The following is a 25919-nucleotide window of genomic DNA, read 5'->3' on the forward strand; positions in this document are numbered from 1 at the left end:
GTCATGAAGCAAAATCGTAGTACTCCTATACAATCAACGTAGTCCACATTATTTCGCAGAAAGAGACAGACAATATGTATCAGTGGTAGATGTAGCCTTAGTGCTGCGGGATCAATAGAATTTAGTACTTCTACATGGAATATATATATATAATTTAAAAATTAACAAAATTTCAACAGTTCAATTGATTATGAAATCATAATTTTAAAGAATACAACGAGTTCAATGCTAAGAACTTAGCAGATGAAAACTCAATGAGTTAAAATCATGGATATGCCAGATATGCCTCTGGTACGTATAGGTATATTCTACTACAGGAATAAAGCACCTTTCTGTGATCTTTTAGACTGAAAATACCCTCTGATACACTTGTTTTCTCTGGTAATCAAATGACTTGGTGAAGCGATAATCTGATCGGATTCTGATGCCTTCCTTGCTCCTTTCTTTCTCAAGTAAATACACCCTCTCTACTTCAGGCATTGCTATAATAAATGCTTTCAGTTTGGAGTTTAAGTTTTCTAATTTTTCCATCACTTTGTTATCTGCCAACATGCCATGTAGCACACTTTGGATTGTTGGCCAGCTTTCCATCAATGGTAATGCAAAAATCATTGCTGATCTTACTGTACCGCATGCAATAGATATTAAAGCCCAGAATGTGAAGTATGCCTTGCTAAATTGCCCTGCATTATCAAGTTTGCAATGTAGTTAATCATCGAGCACGCGTAATACTATCACACTGAAGTTGCAGAAAGATTGAATTTTTCGGACTAACCCACAAGAAGAGTAAGAATAGGCCAGAGAATTACTATCACGAATGTGAAACCGAGGCCCCATTTGATTATCCATGCTTTGGCTCTGTTGTCTTTTTCCTCTTTGAACTTTCAGGTTGTACGAAAAAACCTCATTCAAAGAAAACTCTTTTGACTCTCGACATAGAAAGATGCCACATAAATTGATAACTAGGGAGTAGATGTTGGTGCACTACACCAAGCAAAACAACCAATAAGCATTTCTTATATTGAGATTGGTCTTGTGCATAGCATCATTAGTTAAAAGAAATAGAAACATCTAAGCCTTTGCTATCAACAAGGTCGTTGTAGTATAGTGGTAAGTATTCCTGCCTGTGACCCGGGTTCGATCCCCGGCAACGGCATACGTTTGTTTTTATGCTATTCTTTTTTATCCAAACAAATTGCAAAATATGCCTAGAGAATCTATAGAGAGAGACCAAATACAAATGTATCTAAATTTATTTACAAAACTAGCTTTTCCGAAAGTTTATAAAGAAGAAAACTGAAATGTATTACATGTTTAATATCACAAGTTTAAAAAATCTTTTTTTCTTCCTTAAAACTCCATATCGATTCAGACCGTGCCACATAAATTGAAAAAGGGAGTATAAAAGGAAGGACATAATCATATAACTTATACTCTCAATGACAAAAATATAAAAAACTCCCACAAGAAAAAGGTAAAAGTAAAAATGCTATTTTTTTTGTCAAAACAAATTGCAGAATATGCCTAGAGAATCTATAGAGAGACCAAATACAAATGTATCTAAATTTATTTACAAAACCAGCTTTTCCGAAAGTTTATAAAGAAGGAGACTAAAATATATAACATGTTTAACATCACAAGTTTAAAATATTTTTTTTTTCTTCCTTAAAACTCCATATCGAGTCAGAATGTGCCACATAAATTGAAAAGGGGAATATAAAAGGAAGGATATAATCATATAACTTTTACTCTCAGTGACAAAAATATGAAAAACTCCCACAAGAAAAACAAAAGGTAAAAGTAAAATACTATAAAAAAAATAGTGAGGAATAGTTTTTTTTTTTTAATAGAAATGTATGAACAGTTTTCAATTCATTGGAAGTATTATATGAATCGCCAAGTTTGCAGTTTTCAATTTGTGGCTTTGAGAATCGTTTTCCTTGGGGTACCTTCATATTTCTAATTGGTTTAATAGTTCCATGAAAACAAAAAATGATTCATTGTGGAGTAATATAGGATTTTAAGAGTAAAGTTGTAAATGGATTCCACAAATGCTATGGCTACTAGATTATGCTGGTAAAATTGTACACGTTTTCAAGAAATGTACCATATGTAATGATTGTCCGAGACATGAGAAAAAAGAAAAGAGTATCATAAAATAGACTAAATTTTACTTTCTAAAATTAGTAACAGTACAAATTTAGATTTTAGAGTTAAGAAAAACGTAATAATGTGGATAAATCAACAAGTTACACACAATAAAAACTATTTACGCTATTAGTATATTGTATTTAAACGTTATTATCAAATAGGGGTATACTTTTCATGTAATTTTCTTTCCAAAGAAAGAAGGCCCTAATATTATAGAAACATGACTCTTTTTCACTAGCTAATTGAATCATTTTATTTTGGTGGAATTACAAAATACTCTCCTTGACCCAAATTGCATAACCGGGTCCCAACCGGAGGCATCTCTCAACTCTCCCTTATTTATTATTCTTTTATTTCAATTTATATGGCATTTTTTGAATTTCCGGATTCAAACAAAAAAAAATTGACAATAATTTTTTCATGTGTTTTAAAGGGGTGAAAACCCAACTTTGCTTTAAAAATCAAACTTTCCTTCAACTATGAGCAATAGTCATTCTCCCCCCTTTATCCTATTTAGTGTCTATTTTACCCTTGACATTTTTAATCCCTCATCTATGTAATACCTTTTTATATTATATAATATTTATTTATTTATGTTTTTACCTAAATATCAATCATAAAAAGTAGCATTAGATTTTGTTATAAATTCTAAAAGGATTATTCTACTTATAATATGAACTTACATAAAACTTTATTATTATTGATATTTAATATATTTATGATTGAGTATATAACTTAATATTGTTCTGATTGTGATTTCCCATGTGCCGTACTATACCACTAAGGAAAACAAAAAAGAACCGGGCTAGGCTACTCCTCTTCCCCTTTCTGAATCAACTTGTCCTTGCGCTTACCACTTCTTAAAACTTGCGAGCGAGTGTCGATCGTTCCTTTGCCTGGGCAAGATTTGACGACTCCTGCCCAAAGATGGCGGGTGCTTTCATGAATGAATGCGGTAAACCAATCAATCTTTTCGTTCCATATCGGGGACAGGGAACCAGCCCAGCGAACTCGATTTCCCGAAGAAAAGAGAGGGCGCTCTTCCAATATTGAGCTCCTAGCTGCTCTACCTCTCTATTTTCAAAAGCCCTGCTCACTTATAGCCCTATAACCAAGCAGGCGGGCGAGACATTAGAGCAGCTGTAGAATGAAGATTGCAATTTCATTTTTTTATATGAAAGGGGTGGCATGTGAAACCAACAATCCCATATTGTGGAATTAGTAGGGCTGCTCCCAATAGCTCTTTTTGAATGGACATCTGAGATAGCATCAAGCCGAGCACAAAAGAGATCTGGGCTGCTAATAAGGAGGATTGTTAAGCCTTCTAGCATAGATGATGCCTTCCCATGGGCTGGTCTGTTCGGTACAGGTACGGACTTTCTTTTCGTCTCCAGTAATAATACTGAACACCGCAATGTCTCGTCTAAAAAAAAATTTCACAATAAATGAGGCCGTTGATACAGACACAATTCTTCATAGAGAAAAATTCGGTCCAACCGGATATCTCTCTCCACGACTTGTCCACCCCAATGGTGAAAATCCAATATTTCACACGACTCCTGTATTCATAAGGAGCCATATACTCCATCAATACTTTATGTTTCTTGGTGGTGGGATCAAAACCGAAGAGGTAAGTAGTCGAATCGGAAACTTTTTCAATGTGTGGTACTTTAGGAAGAAAGACATGTTCTTTTATGAAAGGATTGCAAATAGCAACATCTCCCTTATGGTTCCATAGACAAACTAGGCCGTTGATAGAGTGCATATAGAGAAGATTACGGAAGCATGGCTCATCCAAATACCGGAGGGGACAATTAGCTAAATCTTGATCTTCTTCTCTCTGGGATAAATTATATATGACATGTTTTGGAATCAAAGCTATGCGATTTAGAAGGAAGAATTGTGTGACCAAACTTTTGTGATGTGCTTCAATGAATGAGGATTCTGATATAAGAGAATAAAAGTATTTCGAAACACACCTAAAACGCATTAGAGACTTGGCAGGAACTCTTTTCAAAATTTCGAAGACTGTCTCATGGGGAATGTATACATTATCCATGACAATAATCTTGTCCTCTTCCATGTTTATTGCTATGTGAAAAGTGAGAGCAAACTGTGAAATATATAAAGGTGTCTTTGAGTTGGACTGGGTTTGTACTTTGTATATTAATCAGGTTCCTTTTCCTTTTCTGGCGGCCAAGGGACTTGTAGGGTTCAATATCATTGGGCACTACACTGTTTTTTTTTTTTTTTTTTTTAAATATTTTTTTAAAAGAAAATTGTTTTTATTACATAAGGGTAGGGGAAATGGGGAAGGGGATTACAATGTGGGGATTCGAATCCTCACCAACAACATGAAAGTTCAGGTAGTTAACCAACTGAGCTACTAAATCCCTACCACTACACTGTTACAAACGCTTATTAAACAATTTCTTTACTTTCGTTTATTTTTGAATTGTTGATATTGAGAGTTAACAATCTATATAAAATATAAAGCTAGCCATAAATAAGGTGATGTGGCACCTCTCTATGGCCACCATTCTCATTTATCTTTTTCCTCAATTTTTTGCATTTCTTTGCATTTACTAACTAATTGGATTTTAAAAAAAAGACATGCATTAAATATTACTTTGCAAGGTTTACCTCCGTACATGCAGTAAATCCTAATTCTCATTTCTTAATTGTTGCATACCAGTGGTAGTTTTGTATATTTCTCTTATACTAAAACGTTACTTTGAAATTAGATTTTAAAGGCACTCTTAATAACTTGTAAATGGATCCTTAAATAAGCTGAAAATGGGGTCTTTATTTCCCCTCCACTATGCACGTATGTACATTAGCTATTAGTGCTTTAAATAATGAGTAAATAAGTGGTTTATTTCCCATTTTCTATGTAATCTGTACATATTTCAAACACCATATACTATAAATAGAGGCTAAGGATATATTCAGACATAATTTTTGCATTTTCTATTTATGCCATAATCATTTACCCATTTATCTTTTTGGCTTTCTCAATTTCAACTTTTTTTTTTATATTTTCTTCTTGGCATATTTTATTCCGTTGATCTTAAATTCTTTATCTTCCTCAATTTTCTACCTTATTGTTTGATTTTTGTTTTCTTGGTAATAGTATTATATATTTGTAAATCCGTTTTTCCTCCATGCATACTTATCATCGAAAGTTACAGAGGCAAGCTCATTCATTTGCTTATTGATACTCTATTGTTGGCCCTATATATCTTTTTTTTTTTCTTTTAATTGGGTATGCTATTCTTCATGTATTGTGCCTTCATGTATTTTTTATTGTGCACTAAATAGTATTTATTGACAAATATATCGTGTATGATTTTACTTTCTAAGATTTTCATCCAGTAAATTAGTTTTTTTTGTATCCTATAATATTGATCCTAACTCCTAAAAAAGGAACATAACATTTATGTTTTTAGTTTGTTTTTTGACAATTTTCATTGGTAGTGCATCATTTTTTGCGATGCATTATTTCTCGCAGGATAAGGAGAAGACCAAACAATGGATTGATGAAACTATGGGGAGATTTCAGGAGAAGGACAAAGGCATTAACTACTTGACATGAATGTCTTTTTCGGTTATGCTTTTCCATTTGCTTTCTCTAAATAGTTTAAAATTAGTATTCTTTAAATTTGACTTCAAAAAAAATCATTTGATAATATCTCTTTCACCCAATGTAAGTATCTAATTTTCTTATAATTGAGATATTTTAGAAGGCCTAATTTTATTTATACTAATTATTTAATTATTTGCTTTTTCTACTTTTTCTTGGCTTGATCTCCTCTCTGTTAAAATTGCTTTAGTTAGGTAACTAATTCTTTTTCTATATTTATTTTCCATTATTTTAGTAGGAGATTATTAGAGATGTAATAAACTGTCAAAGACCGGGAACATTGAAAAAGAATTGTCTCAAACAATTAGCTAATTATTTATTTCATCGCCGTCTTTTTGCATGCCAGCTAGAAGGTTTGGTTTAGTTTAACATATTATTTCAAAAATTAAATTCTATTTCTCAATATACAACTAAAAATTGAATTGAGTGTTTTAATTTGTATGGTTATTAGTAATAATATATAAGATGAAATCTACAAAATAAACCGGGAATATTGAAAAAGAATTGTCTCAAAAAATTAGCCAATTATTTATCTCATTATTCTCATCATCCTTTTTTTTTTTTTTTTTTTTTGCATGCTAGCAAGAAGGATTTTGATGTCCCATATACTCTTTCAGTCAAAAGATTCTATATAAATTATCTAAAGAATTATGAATTAAAAAAATCGTAGAATAATGAAAGATTTTTGATTACTAAATATTGTTTCTTTTATAAAAATTCAACATTAGTATATGTTCAAATTTAATATTTAAAACTTTAATCCGCGCGAAGCGCGAGTGAATTCACTAGTGTCATATAAGGAGATGCTGTTCTCTTTCGTTTTTGCAAATTATATGTCTTTTTGTTAATGGTAGATGAATCAATTATTACTAAGTTTTATTACTTAACTGATGATTCCCATGACATTATAACCTTGTTTCTACAAATGTTTTAGTTTCGTAACTAAAGTCCTCTTTTTTGAAGCCACCAATCACCATTTAGATTTTCTCCCTATTTTTAAGGGTTGTGCAAATATAGCCCTTGAGAAATTTCATTTCTAGACAATGTTAGATTCAAATCTAATATTAGCTCCTATATTACTCATCCTAATAGACCTATATTACACTGTGGTCTACATTTGCAATAACTTACAAAATTTTAGATTATGGTCTAATATTTTCTCATCAAATTTTTAATATGCTCAAAAAAATAAATTATAATTATGATTTAAAAGGTCTATAAATTGCAAGAAAAATAATATGTAAAACTTTTTTTAATTTTTTTTTTTTAAAAGGTCAATTACTAAATAAATGTGGGCAATTGGCGCGAATGCCCTTCAAATGCGCTGGTCTTTAATTTTTGCCCTTGTAATGCGTGGTCTTTAATATTTGCCTCTGTAATGCGTGGTCTTTAATATTTGCCCTTCTGAGCTAAAAGATAATAAGAAAAAGACGTTACTACCCCTACCCATAACATATAAAAACCTGAAAGTCTGTAACGAACCCCAAACATCCAATTAAACCTATCCATCATTCCAACAACAAACCTTTCAATTGTTCCATTGTTCCAACATTTCACCGGAGAAATCTCCATTGATTTTGCTGCTACAACGTCGGAAAAGGTAAATACATAATATATAGTGTTTCAATTGAACGTAATTCAACTCAATTTGATGCTTTATTAAGTTTAGATTGTTAATATTTGAAAAAAAATAACAACAAATCATCTTCTATGAACTAAACAACTGATATTCAGTTGAGATTCGACATTGCGAATCATAATTTTACTCAACAACATAGAATTGATCAAATTGATTGCTTTGTCCTGATTTTGATTAGTTTATACGTTCCATTTGATTAGTATACAATGCTCAATGACTTAGACTTGAAATTACAGTAACTTCAGTTGACAAAAAGTAATCAGGCAAAGTTCCGAACAAGTATGCCAGAGGAGGCAGAAGTTCGCCTTGCAAAAGAACAAAGTATGCCGTTAGAGTCAAACTTTCATTTTCATAAGCAAAACATCAAGTATACAAGTGTTAAGAACTAGAAAAGTATGCCGGAGGAGGCAAAAGTTTACTTTACAAAAGAACAAAGTATGTTGTTAGAGGCAACTTTCATTTTCATAAGCAAAATAAAAAAGTACACAAGTGTTAAGAATTAGACAAGTCTGCCGGAGGAGGCAGAAGTTCACTTTACAAAAGAACAAAGTATGCTGTTAGAGGCAAACTTTCATTTTCATAAGCAAAACATCAAGTATACAAGTGTTAAGAACTAGAAAAGTATGCTAGAGGAGGCAGAAGTTCACTTTACAAAAGCACAAAGTATGCTGTTAGAGGCAACTTTCATTTTCATAAGCAAAATAAAAAAGTACACAATTGTTAAGAATTAGACAAGTCTGCCGGAGGAGGTAGAAGTTCACTTTACAAAAGAACAAAGTATGCTGTTAGAGGCAAACTTTCATTTTCATAAGCAAAACATCAAGTATACAAGTGTTAAGAACTAGAAAAGTATGCCGGAGGAGGCAGAAGTTCACTTTACAAAAGAACAAAGTATGCTGTTAGAGGCAACTTTCATTTTCATAAGCAAAATAAAAAAGTACACAAGTGTTAAGAATTAGACGAGTCTGTCGGAGGAGGCAGAAGTTCACTTTACAAAAGAACAAAGTATGCTGTTAGAGGCAAACTTTCATTTTCATGAACAAAACAAAAATTTACGCAAGTGTTAAAAACTAGAAAAGTCTGTCGGAAAGGGAAAAATTTTAGTTTACAAAATTACAAAGTAGGCCGTGAGAGGTAAACTTTCATTTTTCATAACCAAAACAAAACGTTATTAACAAAACAACACCAAAAACACACAAGATTGCATAAAAACCAAAATTATTAACAAGACAACACCAAAAAATCAAGACACACATAAATTAACTTAATTCATGAAGTTATGCCGGAACAGACATAACTTTATGCTGGAACCGGCATAACTTCAGTTTCAAAAACCAAGAACTCTGCCGGACCCGGCATATGTTGCCTCAGACAAACACAGTCTTCATGAAAACACAGGTTACTAAACAAAAAAAACACCAAAAATTTTAAACTAAAGTTTATAATCAGGAAAACATATAAACTTTTATAAAAACCAACATTATTAACAAAAAAAAAACACCAAAAAATCAAAACACATACAAACTAACTTAAATCACGAAATTATGCCGGAATAGGCATAAATTCAGTTTCAAAAAACAAAAATTCTGTCGGAACAGGCATATGCCGCCTCGCACAAACACATTCTTCACAAAAACCAGATTATTAAACAAAAACAACAGCTACAACATAAAACAGTTGTTCACAGGCAAAACTTCAAAGATTCAACAAAGAGAAAACCAAAACGCATATCAAAATCAACTAAAACATATTACGACATTCATAATACGAAATTCAAAAAACCAAAATATATATATGGGGAACGAAACTAAAGTTCAAAAAATCATACAGACACTTTAACAAAACACTATAATTTTAAATAAAAAATGATCAATTAAATATAAAAAACGACGAAGACAAAGGTATCAATTCAACAAACAACAATTTAACATAAAAACAAATATTGAAACGAGCAAAAGATCCAAATTCGTACCTAAATTTTAGAACAGATAAGACTAACACAAAACAGAGGAGGAACGAAGAAGCAAAAAAAGAAAAGAAATGGGCAAATGACGAAATAGAAAGGGTTTTAATGGAGTAAGGGTAATTTCGTCAAAAACTTTCATTAAACAGACGGCAAGGGCAAAAATTAAAGAAGGCATAAATGAGGGGCAAAATATAAAGACCAGCCCAAAAGAAGGGCACTCCGCGCAAAAAAAAAGAATAATTGTTGTGAAAATTTCACTCCATATGGGCCACTTTAAAAAGCCCATTGATAAAAAAGATGTCCAAAAGCCCAATCAAAGTTGCCGTAACGTAATAAAGAACGGAAGCGGGTGTGAACCGAGTGGCTCTGTAATTTTCTGCGATGATATGGCAACGAGTGGCGCTCACACAACCTTTTCATTAATTAATTAATTAATTTATCCTCACAATATATATTAGGTGAAAAAAAACAACAAGAGAACAGATAGTATATAAATATCATTCTCAGTACCATAGAGATCTTTTCCCTTCCAAAATTGTGGTGTTTTAACAAAATCAATACTTAACGATGAGAACTCTTCAAGCGTCCACCTCATACAGTGTTAGCTTTGGGATTTCATCTTTAGCCACTTTTCCTAAGCCTTCTACTCGTAGCCACCTCACCGTAGCCAAAAGTAACTACTCATTTCCATTCTGTTGCATATTTTTGCAAATAAAATGCTTTGATTTATTGCTCATGTGTCATAACTATCTTGTATTTTTAGAGTTCGTGCAACTAAGAATATTTTTTTATTTTTTTTCCCGATTTTGAGATATTAATTTGTCTATGGTGATAAGATCCTTAAATTGGATCCACTGAGACTAATTAAATGTTAATAACTACCTCGAGCTTTTAAATTTTTGGAAATAAAATGCTTTGATTTATTGCTCCTGAGTTGAAACTAGGTTGTGTTTATAGAGTTCGTGCAACTATGAATTTGTATTTTTTTTTTTTTGGTTTACGTATTCACTGTTATTTCGATTTTTGAGTTGTTATTAGTTTGTCTATGGTGATAATTGGATCCATGGAGACTAATTGGATGTTAATAATAACTGACTCAAGCTTCTAAATTTTTGCTTTACATTTTAGTCTCGAGTTTAGAATGTGTTTGTAGAGTTCGTGCAACTCTGAATTTCTATTTTCTCTATGGTTTACGTATTCAGTGTTATTTCGATTTCATTTTGTTTTTTGTCCGATTTTTGAGTTATTAGTATGCCTATGGTGATAAGATCATGAAGTTGGATCCATGGAGACTAATTGGATGTTAATAACTGCCTCGAGCTTTTAAAAAATTTCTTCACATTTTAGAGAATGTATATACTGCTATTATAGATCTTGAAGGCTCATTTTAGGCACCGTGGATAAGCATATATAGATTTACTTGTGATTTTTTCTGCAAAATGAAAATACGCCTTCATTCAGCTACATCAGAATATAATTGGGGAGATCAAATTAACAAAATCAGTACCAGTTTATATATTGATTTTACTGAAATGGCGAATTTCATTGACATGTTGTTTGCATATGTAGTGGAACCATCAGAGAAATCTGTTGAAATCATGAGGAAATTCTCGGAGCAGTATGCTCGTAGGTCAGAAACATATTTCTGCAGTGACAAAGGCGTCACTTCTGTGGTCATCAAGGTACTTTCTTTTCCCTTCCCTCATTTTTTAATGATCATTCGATTGCTTGTACCTGCTATAGTATATACAAACTCGTGTGTTTATGACTTTAGCACGTGTTTCAGATAATTTTTTTCCTATTTCAATCTCTAGGCATGGCACTTAAATTATTCTTTTCTATTTCACTTATTGAGATGGGATTGAGTTTGGGACAGGGGCCTTTAGTCTCCATAAAAGCTGTCTTCTGTAGCTTCTTAATTTTGTTTTGTATTGCCGCTATAATTTTGTGACTGCTGCATTAGCAACTAAACAAAGTGGGTCAATGTCAACTCACTATTTCAGCTTGTGTGTTTACTGTGTTAGCTGGTAAGTAAGTTATTGTAGAGGTAATAATTTTTATGTCGAGAATTACCATTTCTTGCAGATACTCTTCTATGCTGTTAAATTGACCAAAAGTCATCAGAAAGTACAGTACAGTCAGAGGATGACAAGTTATACAATGTTTGGAACTTTAGAATACTCTCTCCTAAGCTATATAGTGAGAATTTATAGTAACTGTTTGGAAACTCTATTGCGATTTTCTTTCTCCAAGATAATAGAATTCTGTATTACATGCAGTTTTGGACAAGCTGTAAGTGTGTGGTATCTTTTCAGTTCCAAGAAAGTTGCTGTAGATGTTTGATTATTGTTGACTATTATTTTGTTGCTCAGAAGTGCTACCTTGGTTTTATTACCTTATCAAAAAAGTGATACCTTGGTTCTAAAGCTTTAGAAGTTTTGCCCAGCCATCCTTCAGTTTATATTTAGGTTGAGGTTTGTTTTTTTGCATCTTCTAGGAACATATTTCTATGTGGGTTGGTGAATGTATAAATTGTAAACTGTGGAGCTGTGGAAATTCTTGAATTGAGGGGATATCAAAGACTTATAATGAGAGATCTCATTAAGAGAGAACAAGTACAAACTGTTTATATAATAAAGGATGTTAGGATGTCTGAATCCCTACTCGCAGTGGTTTCTATATCCTTATTGAAACATCTGTTTCTACATCGAGAATAGAATTTAACTAATGGCATTCGTTGACCCATGCTTAGGGATTGGCAGAGCACAAGGATACATTAGGTGCGCCACTCTGCCCCTGCAGGTAAAATATTCATTCCTAACACATTTGTTTTGATGGTTTTCATGCTTTGCTCCTTACCAGTTACCACAATACCTTTATAATCGTTATTACCATAACTGTACCATATTGTTGTCATTTTAATTTTCCAGGCATTATGATGACAAAGCCGCAGAAGCTCAGCAGGGCTTCTGGAATTGTCCATGTGTACCAATGAGAGAGAGGTAAGATGTTTTTGCTTGTATCCATAGACTTGGTTGTATTTTGGTCATGTCACACTTCTTTTTTGCTTGCTGGGAGTAAAAACAAAGCAGAAATAGGAGATCCAATAAATAGAAATCAATATTTTGGATTCTCTATTTTCTGTAATGACATTTTTCCTCCTTTCTCCCGGGGATACTGGATGTTGGGTTTGCCTCTAACTTTTTGGTAAGAAAAGGCTTTTTAAGGGTGTTTTGCTTTGAGTTTTGCAGACCTTGAATATCTGAATAATAAATCTTTAGAATGCATGAGAGACAATGATCACCAACTATAGTCATGGGTGCATGAATTTAAAATTAACTTGTCAGTTGCCCTTGTTTGCTTTGGCTGTTCAACATGTTAAGGTCTTAATTGTAAAGAAGGGTTTGATTATATTGTGGTTTCTGTATGTACCTCCAAATAAAATCTTGTCCACTTGACAAGAAAAGGAAACCTTGATCGAAGAAGCCATTCAGTGTTTCTAGCTCAGTTACGTGTGCCATCATGTATATGTGGTTGTCACCATTTTAATCTGAATTGTCAATCCAAGTAATCATGGATTTTAGTATTCTATCATCTATAAAATCGATTTTAAGCCTCGGGGTTAATTAATCTACTTTTGTTGCTTTATTATCTTTCTTATCCTCCTTCAAACCTGCATTACAGGAAGGAGTGTCACTGCATGCTTTTTCTGACCCCTGATAATGATTTTGCTGGAGAAGAACAGGTAAACCAAATGCAAATATGCTAAGCTTGGTCTCTAGTTACCTTCTTAGGTTTGAGTATTTGATCAATAGCTCTTTTCCTCTTTGTTCTTTTAGCTACCTTGAGAGGAGAGTGGGTTGTCTACTGAGGTAGGCTGCTAGTCATGATGGTTAATAATAATGAGGCAATGATTTGATATAAGAGAAAATGGGAGTCACAATTGGCAAAAAGTTATTTTAAATAATGGCATGTGATAGCATGAGTTTGCTTACTCTATCATTGATATATCAGACTCCCTGAATCTATGGAAAAAATAAAGGGTTACTATCATGTGCTCTCCGTGTCTTATAACGCCTTAGTGTCTGTTTTGCCATTATATATGCTGCTAAGGTGAGTCTTCTCCCTTTTGTTTCACAGACAATTACTATGGAGGAGATTAAGGAAACAACAGCAAACATGTGATGCTCCAACATCTTATACTTGCTGTGAACGTTACGTTTTTGTTGTACATGTATATTTGAGTAGTAGATGAAGAGCAACATATCAAAGTTCTGATGTGACATGTTGCTGAAACCCCCATCCAGTATATTGTTGAGGATTCTGATCTTGTCAAATGAGCTTGGATGGGTGAATGCCAGTGCAATTTATGCTAACTGTCGTGTGATGCATCTTGATTGTATGAGTTGTAATAGGGAATTCTGGGTGGCTTCAGCTAATGCATTTCCTAATTTCCAAAAGCTGCTTAGTGAAGTTTAATGCCTGGTGCATTTTGTGTTAATAATGAAATGGAGACATCACTCACCTTCCGAATGTAAGCCCGTTTATATGCAGCGTCTCTCAAATGTGTTGTTGGCTCTTATATGGGCTGGCTAAAATGAGCAAATGTCTCCAAACGCGAGGCCTGGGAGAGAAATTTTGTGTAATCTTCTTTGTTTGGTTTTATGAAGGGAGAAAAGGAAAAAGAAAAAAAGGACCAATTTATTAGGTAAAAAGAGCTGATACCAAGTAAGAGGAAAATAAGACACAATCATGATAAAATTAAGGATCCATTAAAAAGGAACAATCGGTCTTCATTTTTGTATTTTGCTTTTTCAAAACTGTTTGAAATGCTTTTCTTGAGCCAAGAGTCTATCGGAAATAACTTCTCCACCCTCATATTATGGTAGGGGTTCTATCTCAAAGAGCTTCACAAATCACAACATGGGAACTATTCTTGTACATTTTACTTGACGGGGAGGAAAATTGTTTCATCTTAGACGAGATCTGCTGGAGTAAGTTCACCTTGTGGATCATATACCTGCATTTATAATTTAAACAAAAAGCACGTTTCACAGTTGTATAATGAGTGAATTACTAAAAATACTATGATGAATTTTTCCTCTTTTGGAAGCTTGGATAGACTGTTACTTAAAAGGAAGTTAGAGAAAACTAGTGATTGTTTTGAAGCACCAATTACACTTGCCGTTATTTATGGAGGTTTGACATTGACTCTGTCTGGTGAATTAAGTAGGCGTTTGGACATGCGATTTCATTTCTGATTTTATCTCATGAGATGAAATCCCAAATCATTCAAAAAGGCATGATTTGAGATTTGAAATCGTGATTTGAAAAAATATAAATGTAAAATTTGACCCATATGTTTATATTTTGTAAAAAAAAGACTCATAAGTTGGTAGATATATTTATCAATCATGTTTACCAACCATTTGTATTAAATATTAATCTGCAAGTTGGTAAAATATATTTACCAATCATGTTTACCATGTGGAAAGATTATATTAAAGAATAGTTACATTACTATTCATGTTAATTTTTTTTTCTTTTTATTGAACTAAAGTTTAATCAATTGATGTTGTATTTTTTAAAAAGGTCTTCTAGTAGCGTATTGATTTTATTATGAACTATAATTTACTCATTTGGTAAGACTGTATAAGAATTAGGAAAATTTTAATGGTTTTCAAAACTTGTGAGGTTTTTATGCTTATAATAGAAACTGCAACTTAAGAAATCCAAATTACATGTCCAAACATGATTTCATCTCGTGTTAAGGACATGAGATGAAATCATGTCCAAACGACTCCTAACTTTCAAAGAAATCACAAAAGAGGAGGTCGTCGTGTCCAAGAATAAATGTTAAGGACCAAAATAGTTATAAAGGACCATTTGGATTTTTTGTCTCTCCAAAAACTATACTCAAAATATAACTTCTTATGGGATCAAATTGGAGTAAATAAAGAAGATAGAGTTGAGTGGGAGTAGGAGTGAAAATTGTAAATACTCCCTCCGCTCAGTTTTACTCATCACATATTGACTTGGCGTGCCTATTAAGGAGTCAAAACTAGAATGAAAAGTTTACCATACTACCCCTAATTATTTGCTAGTTACCTAATGATTAAAATCAATTAAACCTTACAAAAAAAATGTGCAGCCAATTAATTAAGTAATGAGTTTCAATAATTCACATATTCCCCGTAAAAAGTTAGTTTTGAAGCCAAAATTTTCATATTAAGCCAAGTTTGACTAGTATAATTTCAAAGTGTTGGAAAACGTAATTGAAAATTTTGACTTATTAATTATAAGGACCCGTTTGGCCACGAGAACTATTCACTTTTTTCCGAATTTTTTTTCCCACTTTTTTCACTTTATGGTGTTTGGCCATAAAAAATTTAAATTGGAAAACAACCAAAACCTTGTTTTTCACTTTTTTGATTTTCTGTTTTGGATCTTTACTTATGTTTTTTTATTTTCAATTTTTACCCCAAAAAGTTTTTATGTTGCTCTCCACTCCAACAACATTGAACATCATGTGCTAAAAGCCTCTAAAAGAAAAGAAACAGGTGAAAATTTTACAACAAAACCATATTTAAAAATGCTATATTTTTTGCGTACACTAGTAAGCCTCCCAGTTCCTTTTGATGGAAAGAACCATCAGTTTTGAGAACTCAATAAGCTGATCTCAAGCATAATTGCTATATTTCTCGCATTGGTTATGCTTATTAATTGCTTTGGGTGGTTTTGCTAGTTTTTAGAAATTGTGGGGCATAAATCATATTTCATGTTTTTAAGAAAAAGTATATTTCAACAACCAAAGATTATTTGCAAAAACTATGGCAAAACACAACTCCAACTTCAAAAATTCCAAAAAAAAAATGTTTTTTGTTTTTGTTTTCTATGGCCAAACGCTCAGGGAAAAATAGGAAAAAAGTGGTGAATTATCTTTTGATTTTTTAAATTGAACAAGTAAAATTGAATAACTATTTTTAGTATAGTGGATAAATAAAACTGGATTGAGGAAGTAGTTAATAGTAGCAGCACAGGGAGTATTTAGTATGGCATGGTGGAAACTATTTATCGAAGAAAATATTTTCTATTAAAATGAGAAAAATAACTTTCTTTACTTGTGAATGAAAGTTATTTTCTTTGTAACTATTTTAACATTTGTTGCTTTATTATCTTTCTAATCCTCCTTCAAACCTGCATTACAGGAAGGAGTGTCACTGCATGCTTTTTCTGACCCCTGATAATGATTTTGCTGGAGAAGAACAGGTAAACCAAATGCAAATATGCTAAGCTTGGTCTCTAGTTACCTTCTTAGGTTTGAGTATTTGATCAATAGCTCTTTTCCTCTTTGTTCTTTTAGCTACCTTGAGAGGAGAGTGGGTTGTCTACTGAGGTAGGTCACTTCTAGTCATGATGGTTAATTATAATGAGGCAATGATTTGATATAAGAGAAAATGGGAGTCACAATTGGGAAAAAGTTATTTTAAATAATAGCATGTGATAGCATGAGTTTGCTTACTCTATCATTGATATATCAGACTCCCTGAATCTATGGTAAAAATAAAGGGTTACTATCATATGCTGTCCGTGTCTTATAACGGCTTAGTGTCTGTTTTGCCATTATATCTGCTGCTAAGGTGAGTCTTCTCCATTTTGTTTCATAGACAATTACTATGGAGGAGATTAAGGAAACAACAGCAAACATGTGATGCTCCAACATCTTATACTTGCTATGAACGTTACGTTTTTTGTTGTACATGTATATGTGATTAGTAGATGAAGAGCACATATCAAAGTTCTGATGTGACATGTTGCTGAAACCCCATCCAGTATATTGTCGAGGATTCTGATCTTGTCAAATGAGCTTGGATGGGTGAATGCTAGTGCAATTTATGCTAACTGTCGTGTGATGCATCTTGATTGTATGAGTTGTAATAGGGAATTCTGGGTAGCTTCAGCTAATGCATTTTCCTAATTTCCAAATGCTGCTTAGTGAAGTTTTATGCCTGGTGCGTTATGTGTTAATAATGAAATGGAGATATCACTCACCTTCCGAATGTAAGCCCGTTTATATGCAACGTCTCTCAAATGTGTTGTTGGCTCTTATATGGGCTGGCGAAAATGGGCTATGATTTTGCCGGTTTGCAACTCAGCAAATGTCTCCCAAACGCGAGGCCAGGGAGAGAAATTTTGTGTAATCATCTTTCTTTGTTCGGTTTTATGAAGGTAGAAAAGGAAAAGAAAAAAAGGACCAATTTATTAGGTAAAGACCTGAAACTGCCACCAACAACAACAACCACATACCCAGCATATTCCCACATGGTGGGGTCTAGGAAAGAGCTGATACCAAGTAAGAGGAAAATAAGATACAATCATGATAAAATTAAGGATCCAAATCGGTCTTCATTTTCGTATTTTTATTTTTCAAAACTGTTTGAAATGCTTTCTTGAGCCAAGGGTCTATCGGAAATAGCCTGTCGACCCCATACTATGGTTGGGGTAAGGTCTGCGTCGGTTCTATCTCAAAGAGCTTCACAAATCACCACGTGGGAACCATTCTTGTACATTTTACTTGATGGGGAGGAAAATTGTTTCATCTTAGATGAAATCTGCTGGAGTAATTTCACCTTGAGGATCATATACCTGCATTTATAACTTAAACAAAAAGCACATTTCACAGTTGTATAATGAGTGAATTAATAACTATTATGATTGATTTTCCTTTTTGGGGAGCTTGGATATGTTACTTAAAAGGAAGTTAGAGAAAACTAGTGATTGTTTTGAAGTACCAATTACACTTGCCGTTATTTATGGAGGTTTCACATTGACCCCTATCCGGTGAATTAACTTTCAAAGAAATCACAAAAGAGGAGCTTGTGTCCAAGAATAAATGTTAAGGACCAAAATAGTTATAAAGGACCATTTAGATTTTTGTCTCTCCAAAAGCTATACCATTTAGATTTTTGTCTCTCCAAAAGCTATACTCAAAATTTAACTTCTTATGGGATCAAATTGGAGAAAATAAAGAAATAGAGCTAAGTGGGAGTAGGAGTGAAAATTGTAAATACTCTCTCCGTCCAGTTTTACTCGTCACATATTGACTTGGCATGTCTATTAAGGAGCCAAAATAGAATGAAAAATTTACCATACTACCCCTAGTTATTGCTAATTACCTACTGATTAAAATTTAAAGCTTACCGAAAAAATGTACAACCAACTAATTAAGTAATGAGTTTCAATAATTCACATAGTCCCCATAAAAAATTAGTTTTGAGGCCAAAATTTTCATATTAAGCTAAGTTTGTCTAGTATAATTTCAAAGTGTTGGAAAAGGGAATTGAAGTTTTGACTTATTAATACTAAGGACCCGTTTGGCCATGAGAATTATTCATTTTTTTCTGGAATATTTTTCACTTTTTTCACTTTATAGTGTTTGGCCATAAAAATTTCAAATACAACTTAAAGTTGTATTCGAAATTTGGAAAACAACCAAACCAAAACCTTGTTTTTCACTTTTTCCATTTTTTGTTTTGGACCCTTACTTTTGTTTTTTTGTTTTCAATTTTTACCCTTAAAAAGTTTTTATGTTGATCTCCACTCCAACAACATTGAACATCATGTGCTAAAAGCCTCTAAAAGAAAAGAAATAGGTGAAATTTGACAACAAAACCATATTTAAAAATGTTATATTTTTTGTGTATAGTACTAAGCCTTCCTGTTGCCTTTTGATGGAAAGAAACCATTAATTTTGAGAACTCCATAAGCTAATATCAAGTATAATTGCTATATTTCTCGCATTGGTTATGCTTATTAATTGCTTTGGGAGGTATTGCTAGTTTTTAGAAATTGAAGGGCATATTTCATGTTTTTTAAAAAAGTACATTTCAACAATCAAAGATTATTTGCAAAAACTACGGACAAGCGCAACTCCAACTTCAAAAATTTAAAAAAAGTGATTTTTTTTTTTTTTTGGTTTTCTATGGCCAAACGCCTACTTTTAGTAAGGATAAAATTGGCAAAAAATGGTGAATTCTTTGTTGGTTTTTTAAATTGGACAAGTAAAATTGGATAATTATTTTTTTAGTGGACAAGTAGGGGTGGGCGTTCGGGCCATTGGATTGGATATGAAATTTTCGGTTTGGATATTCGGTTTGCGGATTGATTAAATTACAATCCAAATCCAACCCAAATTAGTTCGGATTAGATTGGATATTTTAAGTTCGGTTTGGATATTTCAAATTTTCGAATTTGACTCTTGAAACTTCAGGCAAACTTATTAGGAACGAAATTCACGTGTTAGTTCCACAGAGGTAAATCTAAATCTTAATTGCTCAGTAAAAAAGTCTTCCAGTTCAAATTAGGATTAACAAATTCAAGTCATGTCCAACATAGTAAATCTATATCAAATAAAAGCATTCTGGAAAAGTGGAAATGAATAAAATAAAATCTAAGTAGTCATCTGGAAAAATAACAAAGAGCATGTGGGTGACACTATTATGAGACTTCTGAGACTTGAGAAATAAGAAAACCCTATATTATATTTGATTTAATAGAGAATTGTATATGAGGCTTAATATTTTAATGGGTAGGACCTTAGGTACTAATCTATTGGACCTTTAGAAACTGGACTTATTAGTAATGAGCACGTATGATATAGGTAGGGCTAGATATAAGGTATAAAAATTTCAGATTTTCGGATATCCAAAAATCCATAGTACTAAGTCCATATTCAATCCGAAATTCATAAATTTTAAAAATAAAATCTGAAGTCCAATCCATGCTCTAAATATTTAAAAATTTTAATTTTAATTTGTATTTCGGGTTGATCCAAACTATGCCCACCCCGTGGACAAGTAAAACTGGAAGGAGGAAGCTGTTAATAGTAGCAGCACAGAATTTCCGAGAATAATGAGTGGAAAAATGTGGAAATAAGTAGACGCGCTCTCGACAAAATAATAAATGTGGAAAAAGAGAGACAAAAACTTATAGCGACCTTACCAAGTCTACGGAGTAAACCCAGGTATCTGATTCTCCATCAAACCCCTAGGGTTCTCTCGTTTTTTACTCTCTATCAATTCATTTTTTTGCTGTATTCCCTTCAGATTTGTGTGTGTAAGCATTTGATCAAATCTCAGAAGCTATTAGCTGGGACCATCTCAAATGTCAAGGCCTCAGGTCACCATCACCTTAGGCCGCTCTGGTCAAGTAAGCTTTCACTCTTATCAAGCATCAGACCTATGTTATGTTATTTAGTTTCGCCTTTCTTTTACATTCTCTTAAATCCGTTTGTTGTACATATTTTTAAGGTGGTGAAGCGATCATCAGCTTCTCAGGGTTCTAGTTTTGGTCAACGGACATTGTCAAGAGCGAAAAGGTCACTAGGAGAGACCTACAGGACTGACACTGAGGATCCTTCTCTATCCCTTGGCAAACGGTACAATCTTTTGTTTATTGTTCTGGTAGAGCTAAATGTGAGCTCTGTCTAATTTATCTATTCAGATTAATGCAACAACATACCCAGTGTTATCTCACAAGTGGGGTCTGTGGAGTCTGTGGAGTCTGGGGAGGTAGGATGTATGCAGACCTTACCCTGCCTTTGTGGGGGTAGAGAGGCTGTTTCCTATTGACCCTCGGCTCAATGGAAGTGTAATTAAAGCAGGCTATTTCGGACTAATGCAAGTGATAGATAAAACTGTCAAAGACTTAATGAGCACCTTATACTTAAAACTGATTGTCAGTAGCATTTATATTGATTATCAGTCTTCCCTTTTTAGGTCTTTCTGTAATGACTGATGATAGTTGTGAAAGTTAGAGTGGTGTGTCTATTATGATTTTATCTGATAAAGGAAAAATTTGCTGTCATTTGCAAGTGTGCGAGGGGAGAAAGATGCAGGAGGTTCCAGATATGGCAGACTGAATGGTATTATCTGAAATATTTGTCGTTTACGTGTTCTTTTAGTTTTTGGATGATTCCAGTTTCCTGTGTTTTTCTTTGGTCTATCATGTTAGCTCATGTTTGGTACTGTTACTGTTATGTGAAGATGCACGTGTTGGGCAAAATGATCTCCGACTGAAACTAATGCGCAGAAGAAAGCAAAGGGAAATTCTTCTGGAGATCGAAAAAAGAAAAAAGGAACAGCATAAGAGGATGGCAGGAAGTGTTCAATCTGCAGAACATTTTCATAGGAGGCTTGTCACTAGCAGCCAACCATCGTCAGGAGCTAGTGAATTGCTTCAGAGGGAGGCAATTAGATCCTCCTATGCATCACAAATTGCTGGCGGTGTAAGGCCAAGATCTCCGAATAGACTTGCAAAAGATTCTAAAGAAGTCTCTTCTTCGAGGAATATAACTGCAGCTCAGCATGTACCATCAGTAAGGCCAGCTGAAGCTTCAAGAACGGTTCGTATGCTGGGAAATGACCTCTTGGACCCTTTTCAGCTAAAAGGTCTTGCCCCTGTGACCATGATGTCAGCATTGGCTGCCAGGAATCCATTGTCAGGTCTTCCCTCTGCAAATGGAAGCTTGCTGCAAAGCGCATATCCAGTATGAACCTACTTATTATTTATATTACTGGTTTTCTATCTTGAGTATTGTTGGTTGAATGCCAGCCTTATCTTGAACTGGATAACTGAACTAGGCATTCTATGTTGACATTCAAGATCATGAGCTCAGCTCTAACCTCTTTAGTTGTTGTCTTTCTGGGGATCAACACAAACAGTGTTACTTAATTAGCAGATCAGTTTTTATGGAAGATATTTTCTCTGGTTCTAATCCACTCTGACATGCTTCCTAGTATCTTTTGTCAGGCCAAAATGTTGTTTGTATTTTCTGTATATGCTGGAATTTAGCACTGCCTATATTTAAAGCATTGGATTGCTGATGAAAGTTAAGGTTCTATGGGATTGTTTGATCATGTTTAAGAATGCCTTGGTGCTAATGCTCATTTGAAAAATTATATTGTCTGTTATCTGACTGATTTTCATCATTCTTGCTATTTTTCCTTCCTGCGACATAGCATTGTTTGCATTCATTTTCCTGGTACTGAAATTACAGTGAGTTTTTCTGTGTTGAAATCTTCCAAGTTGTTTATTCATGTGTTAATTTCTACATTGCTCTTCAACAAAGTCCAAATTAGTTGTTAGTTCTAACAATTTATGTCTTTCTCATTACACCATATTTTCTTAGCCACTGTGAATTTTTGTCTCATTTCCCCTTATGGCTGGGATGAAGGAGAAGGGAAGAAATATTTGAAAATGGACAGAGTATTATGTGAATATCTGAACATTGTTCTATCTGGTTTTGTACAGGATCAACCTCCTGTAAGTGTAGCCAGTCTATTAAATTCGCTCGGTTTGGGGAAGTACGCTGTCCTATTTCAAGCTGAGGAGGTGAATAGTACTCTTGTTAATTGTTATCAAGTGTTTTAGTTTTTTATTGTTTCTTCGTTATTACATTATCTCAGCATTATGAACATTTTTAATCTCAATACTAATGTACTGTGGCAGAAAAAGTTTGAAGGTGGAACTAGATTTCATTGCAAAAGTAACAAGGCCATGCATTAAGTAGTTCCGTATTGGATAGACAACCTAATATTCTTTGTAAAAGAAAGATTTTTTTATGAGGAGCTAGTTAGAATGGTACTTAATATTCTGCATTAAATCCTTTCTCCTAGTGTACTGGATTCCTAATTGCAAACATATCTATAGGCTGCTCATTATTTGGAGAAATACCTTGTGTAACGTGACAAATCTTCTAATAGTTTGATCATTTGTCTGCATCACATATCAATTACTAGGTCATATGTTATCCCGTGATCTTTCTTAATTACTCTGTTTGATCTACCTCTTTGTCTGTCCTCCCAATTCCCAACTAGGGATCTTGTTTTTAGGGCATTATGGGCCTTTATATTCATTACATAAATGTGTTTTTTTTTTCCTTCTTATTTTTAAAGTATGCAATAATTATCACTGCTCATAAATGTGTTTTGTTGTTTATTATACTTCCTGAGAGGTATTGTGATTATGTGTTGAAGCTCTTCAGCTCTTTTATTGTCCTCCCTTTCTAACCATATGCTCATCTTGGACTTCTAATCCGAGATTATTACTTGTGTAAAAGATAGTAGCCTCACTGCTATTCACAAATTAAAAGTTGCACCATTGACCTATAACGTTTTCAATCATCATCTATTTTGCCCAGCCATGTCCTTTATGACATAGTTCGACTGAATAATCAGTCCATCTCTTTTATCTGTTTGTTCATATGCCTCACTTTATGTTTTCGTTTGAGTGATTTAGTATACTTTGCCAAGAATTTGAGAGATCCTAGTTCAACTCCTTTTTTAGTGACGTGACGTCTGTTACCCATTTCAGGTAGACATGGCTGCATTAATGCAAATGGGAGATGGTGACCTGAAGGAATTGGGGATACCAATGGTACTTGTTTCAGTTATCTTACTTGTTTCAGTTATCTTATTTGGAAAATCACATTGTTCACAAATTCTACTGCAAGTCACTATGCTAATTCTGCTAAGCACAGTGACACCCATTCCCTTACTTCCCAGAAGATAAAAGGGATAATTTTCTCGTTGTGGGTGGGGAGAGGGCCAAATTTCTCTTGATTATACGCGAATTGTAGGCTAGGATGTGGAGAAGGCACAACAGGTTCCATGTGCCTCGTCAATTTTTTATTTAGTTGCTACTCTTATCCCATGTTAGCCTCTCATTGTTGCACTCCGGGTGATTTGCAGGGACCAAGGAAGAAGATTCTCCTGGCTATGCCTTCCCGAACCAGAAGGCCAATGTAGTATGGTAGTTATGTTTGTTGAATGCAATGCCCCTCTGTTGTTTTGAAGCTGAAGTTTTCAAACTGGCTGTTCTTGTGGAAATGTATATAAAAGGTAGTGGTAAAATGCTCGAGTATATTGAAAGAATATTTGTACAAAAGATGGTATATAGCAGTGAAGTTCTCTCTTTGTTTTGGGGGAAGGCTGATATTTTCGATAGAATTATTCTAATAGAAAAAGAGTACTGTATTAAGTCTACATTGATGTGAGTCCAAATTGTTATGTCTTATGAAAGTTGAGCTTATAATTGAAATGGAGTGCCCTTCTATGACTTATGAATTTATACCTTTTCCAGCCTTGTTGAAGAAAGGAAAAAAGGAACATATAACAACATTGTTTTCAATTAATAAGCACTTAATAGTGTAATTACAAAAGGACATAATAATGTATCTGAAACAATCAACAAGCTTTAACAGATGGGTTAGTAGGGGGTGAAGATGATGAGGCACGATTCTTGTTCCCACAATCATTTCCACTTCTTGCCGCCAAAGCAGTCAAAAACTTGTTATTTGCTTCCGTTCGATCCTTAACCAACGGCTGTGATGTTGAAGAATTCGGTTTACAGGCGTGATCAGCAGGAAAGCGGTGTTTGAGGCAAACTTGAATCCGGCAAGTCTTGCAAGTGCTAGTGTTCGAGAAGGTCAAAACTTCCTTGCATCTCTTCACCGGGCAGGTAGGTTTCTTCTTCTTCTTAGGGTCACAATCCCCAGATTTCTCGTGTTTTTGTAATATCGCTTTATCATCTTCACCTTGAAAGCCGGTAGTCTCAATAGACACAGAACAAATTTCGCAGACCAAAACCTTTCGACTGTTATAGTCGGATTTTGGACATTCATGAGACTTGCAGGATCTGTGCTCCACACAAAATACCTGTATGATGGGTTGAATCACAACAATTAAATCAAAGGCATCCATAAGCTTAAATGCTTAATCTATATGAAAAATCTTCGATTACACTTTAGGCGCATTCATAACCTTGTAGTCAGGGTCATTTGGTAATTGGTTAATATTATGCAGGTATTAGTAATATAGGGATTAGTTATTCCATCTTTTATCTATATAGATGATAACTTATATATATTGGTTATGCGGGTTTCTGAATTGCAAATCAGATATTGCATTAGTTGTTTGAATTTTATACATGGCAGACGAATGCTACCATGGCATTACTTATGCAGGAGTTAATATATGAATAATTTAGCTTCTAATCAGCTGCGAAACGATCCCTCAATAAATTGTCTAGTTTAACAAATTATCTCGGAGACCCAACCTGAAGTATACTGGATAATTTCAAATCATAATCATCATGCAGTGATTTATGTTGGAGCTCCATCAAAGTCAAAATCAAATCAGACCAGACGTATTGCTAATGGCAAAATATGAATAATCATAGTGAATTAAGGTAGAGAAGTAGCAAACCTTTTGACAGGCATGGCAGGTAAAGGGTAGAAAATCGAGCTGATGACAGTCAGATAGTTGGCAATGTCTTCCTAAATCTGGGAAAGCTTCTGTTCCTCCTCCCATCTTCTTCTTCTTTGCTTTTCTTTCTTCTCTTCCTTTGTCAGATTTTTTGTTTTTCTACTTGCCTGGAATGGAGTTTTCATGGCCATATATAAGAGTTTATATTATAGGACGTTAGGGTGCTGGCTTGGGAAATAAGGCAGAACAATTTAC

At 33.7% G+C, this 25919-nt stretch overlaps 4 protein-coding genes and 1 long non-coding RNA gene across 5 annotated transcripts; 3 read left to right on the forward strand and 2 right to left on the reverse strand.

Annotated features, from left to right (window-relative positions):
* Positions 1-342: 342 nt before the first annotated feature.
* Positions 343-4234, reverse strand: LOC132624756 (putative F-box protein At1g32420). Its single transcript, XM_060339483.1, has 2 exons — positions 3649-4234; positions 343-683 (listed from the first exon to the last, which is right to left on the reverse strand). The coding sequence occupies exons 1-2, from the start codon at positions 4232-4234 to the stop codon at positions 343-345; spliced, it is 927 nt and encodes a 308-aa protein (XP_060195466.1).
* Positions 4235-9874: 5640 nt separating this feature from the next.
* LOC132622674 (ferredoxin-thioredoxin reductase catalytic chain, chloroplastic) lies at positions 9875-13859 on the forward strand. The gene is made up of 6 exons (XM_060337324.1): positions 9875-10072; positions 10969-11081; positions 12152-12201; positions 12330-12401; positions 13084-13144; positions 13540-13859. The coding sequence occupies exons 1-6, from the start codon at positions 9967-9969 to the stop codon at positions 13582-13584; spliced, it is 447 nt and encodes a 148-aa protein (XP_060193307.1). The 5' UTR covers positions 9875-9966; the 3' UTR covers positions 13585-13859.
* A 2697-nt stretch (positions 13860-16556) lies between these two features.
* LOC132622622 (uncharacterized) lies at positions 16557-17480 on the forward strand. Its single transcript, XR_009575952.1, has 2 exons — positions 16557-16668; positions 17067-17480. It is a non-coding gene; the product is annotated as an uncharacterized LOC132622622 (long non-coding RNA).
* Positions 17481-20295: 2815 nt separating this feature from the next.
* LOC132621750 (uncharacterized) lies at positions 20296-24518 on the forward strand. Its single transcript, XM_060336133.1, has 8 exons — positions 20296-20422; positions 20505-20607; positions 20709-20836; positions 21273-21322; positions 21444-21946; positions 22711-22791; positions 23773-23835; positions 24150-24518. The coding sequence occupies exons 2-8, from the start codon at positions 20563-20565 to the stop codon at positions 24204-24206; spliced, it is 927 nt and encodes a 308-aa protein (XP_060192116.1). The 5' UTR covers positions 20296-20422; positions 20505-20562; the 3' UTR covers positions 24207-24518.
* Positions 24519-24570: 52 nt separating this feature from the next.
* LOC132621752 (zinc finger AN1 domain-containing stress-associated protein 12) lies at positions 24571-25919 on the reverse strand. The gene is made up of 2 exons (XM_060336134.1): positions 25665-25919; positions 24571-25115 (listed from the first exon to the last, which is right to left on the reverse strand). The coding sequence occupies exons 1-2, from the start codon at positions 25767-25769 to the stop codon at positions 24645-24647; spliced, it is 576 nt and encodes a 191-aa protein (XP_060192117.1). The 5' UTR covers positions 25770-25919; the 3' UTR covers positions 24571-24644.

This window comes from Lycium barbarum, chromosome 12, assembly GCF_019175385.1.
Source record: "Lycium barbarum isolate Lr01 chromosome 12, ASM1917538v2, whole genome shotgun sequence".
NCBI classification, from domain to species: Eukaryota; Viridiplantae; Streptophyta; class Magnoliopsida; order Solanales; family Solanaceae; genus Lycium; species Lycium barbarum.

Bases quoted from the DNA above. Each gene is read 5' to 3' on its own strand.
- LOC132622674 (XM_060337324.1), top strand. From the start codon at position 9,967: ATGAGAACTCTTCAAGCGTCCACCTCATACAGTGTTAGCTTTGGGATT. The intron at 11,082-12,151 runs GTACTTTCTTTT...ACCCATGCTTAG, and splicing joins TCACTTCTGTGGTCATCAAG to GGATTGGCAGAGCACAAGGA. The intron at 12,202-12,329 runs GTAAAATATTCA...TTAATTTTCCAG, and splicing joins GCGCCACTCTGCCCCTGCAG to GCATTATGATGACAAAGCCG.
- LOC132621752 (XM_060336134.1), bottom strand. From the start codon at position 25,769: ATGGGAGGAGGAACAGAAGCTTTCCCAGATTTAGGAAGACATTGCCAA. The intron at 25,116-25,664 runs GTTTGCTACTTC...CCCATCATACAG, and splicing joins CCTGCCATGCCTGTCAAAAG to GTATTTTGTGTGGAGCACAG.
- LOC132624756 (XM_060339483.1), bottom strand. From the start codon at position 4,234: ATGGAAGAGGACAAGATTATTGTCATGGATAATGTATACATTCCCCAT. The intron at 684-3,648 runs GTTGGACCGAAT...TTGATAATGCAG, and splicing joins GTCGTGGAGAGAGATATCCG to GGCAATTTAGCAAGGCATAC.
- LOC132621750 (XM_060336133.1), top strand. From the start codon at position 20,563: ATGTCAAGGCCTCAGGTCACCATCACCTTAGGCCGCTCTGGTCAA. The intron at 21,947-22,710 runs GTATGAACCTAC...GGTTTTGTACAG, and splicing joins TGCTGCAAAGCGCATATCCA to GATCAACCTCCTGTAAGTGT. The intron at 23,836-24,149 runs GTACTTGTTTCA...GGTGATTTGCAG, and splicing joins AGGAATTGGGGATACCAATG to GGACCAAGGAAGAAGATTCT.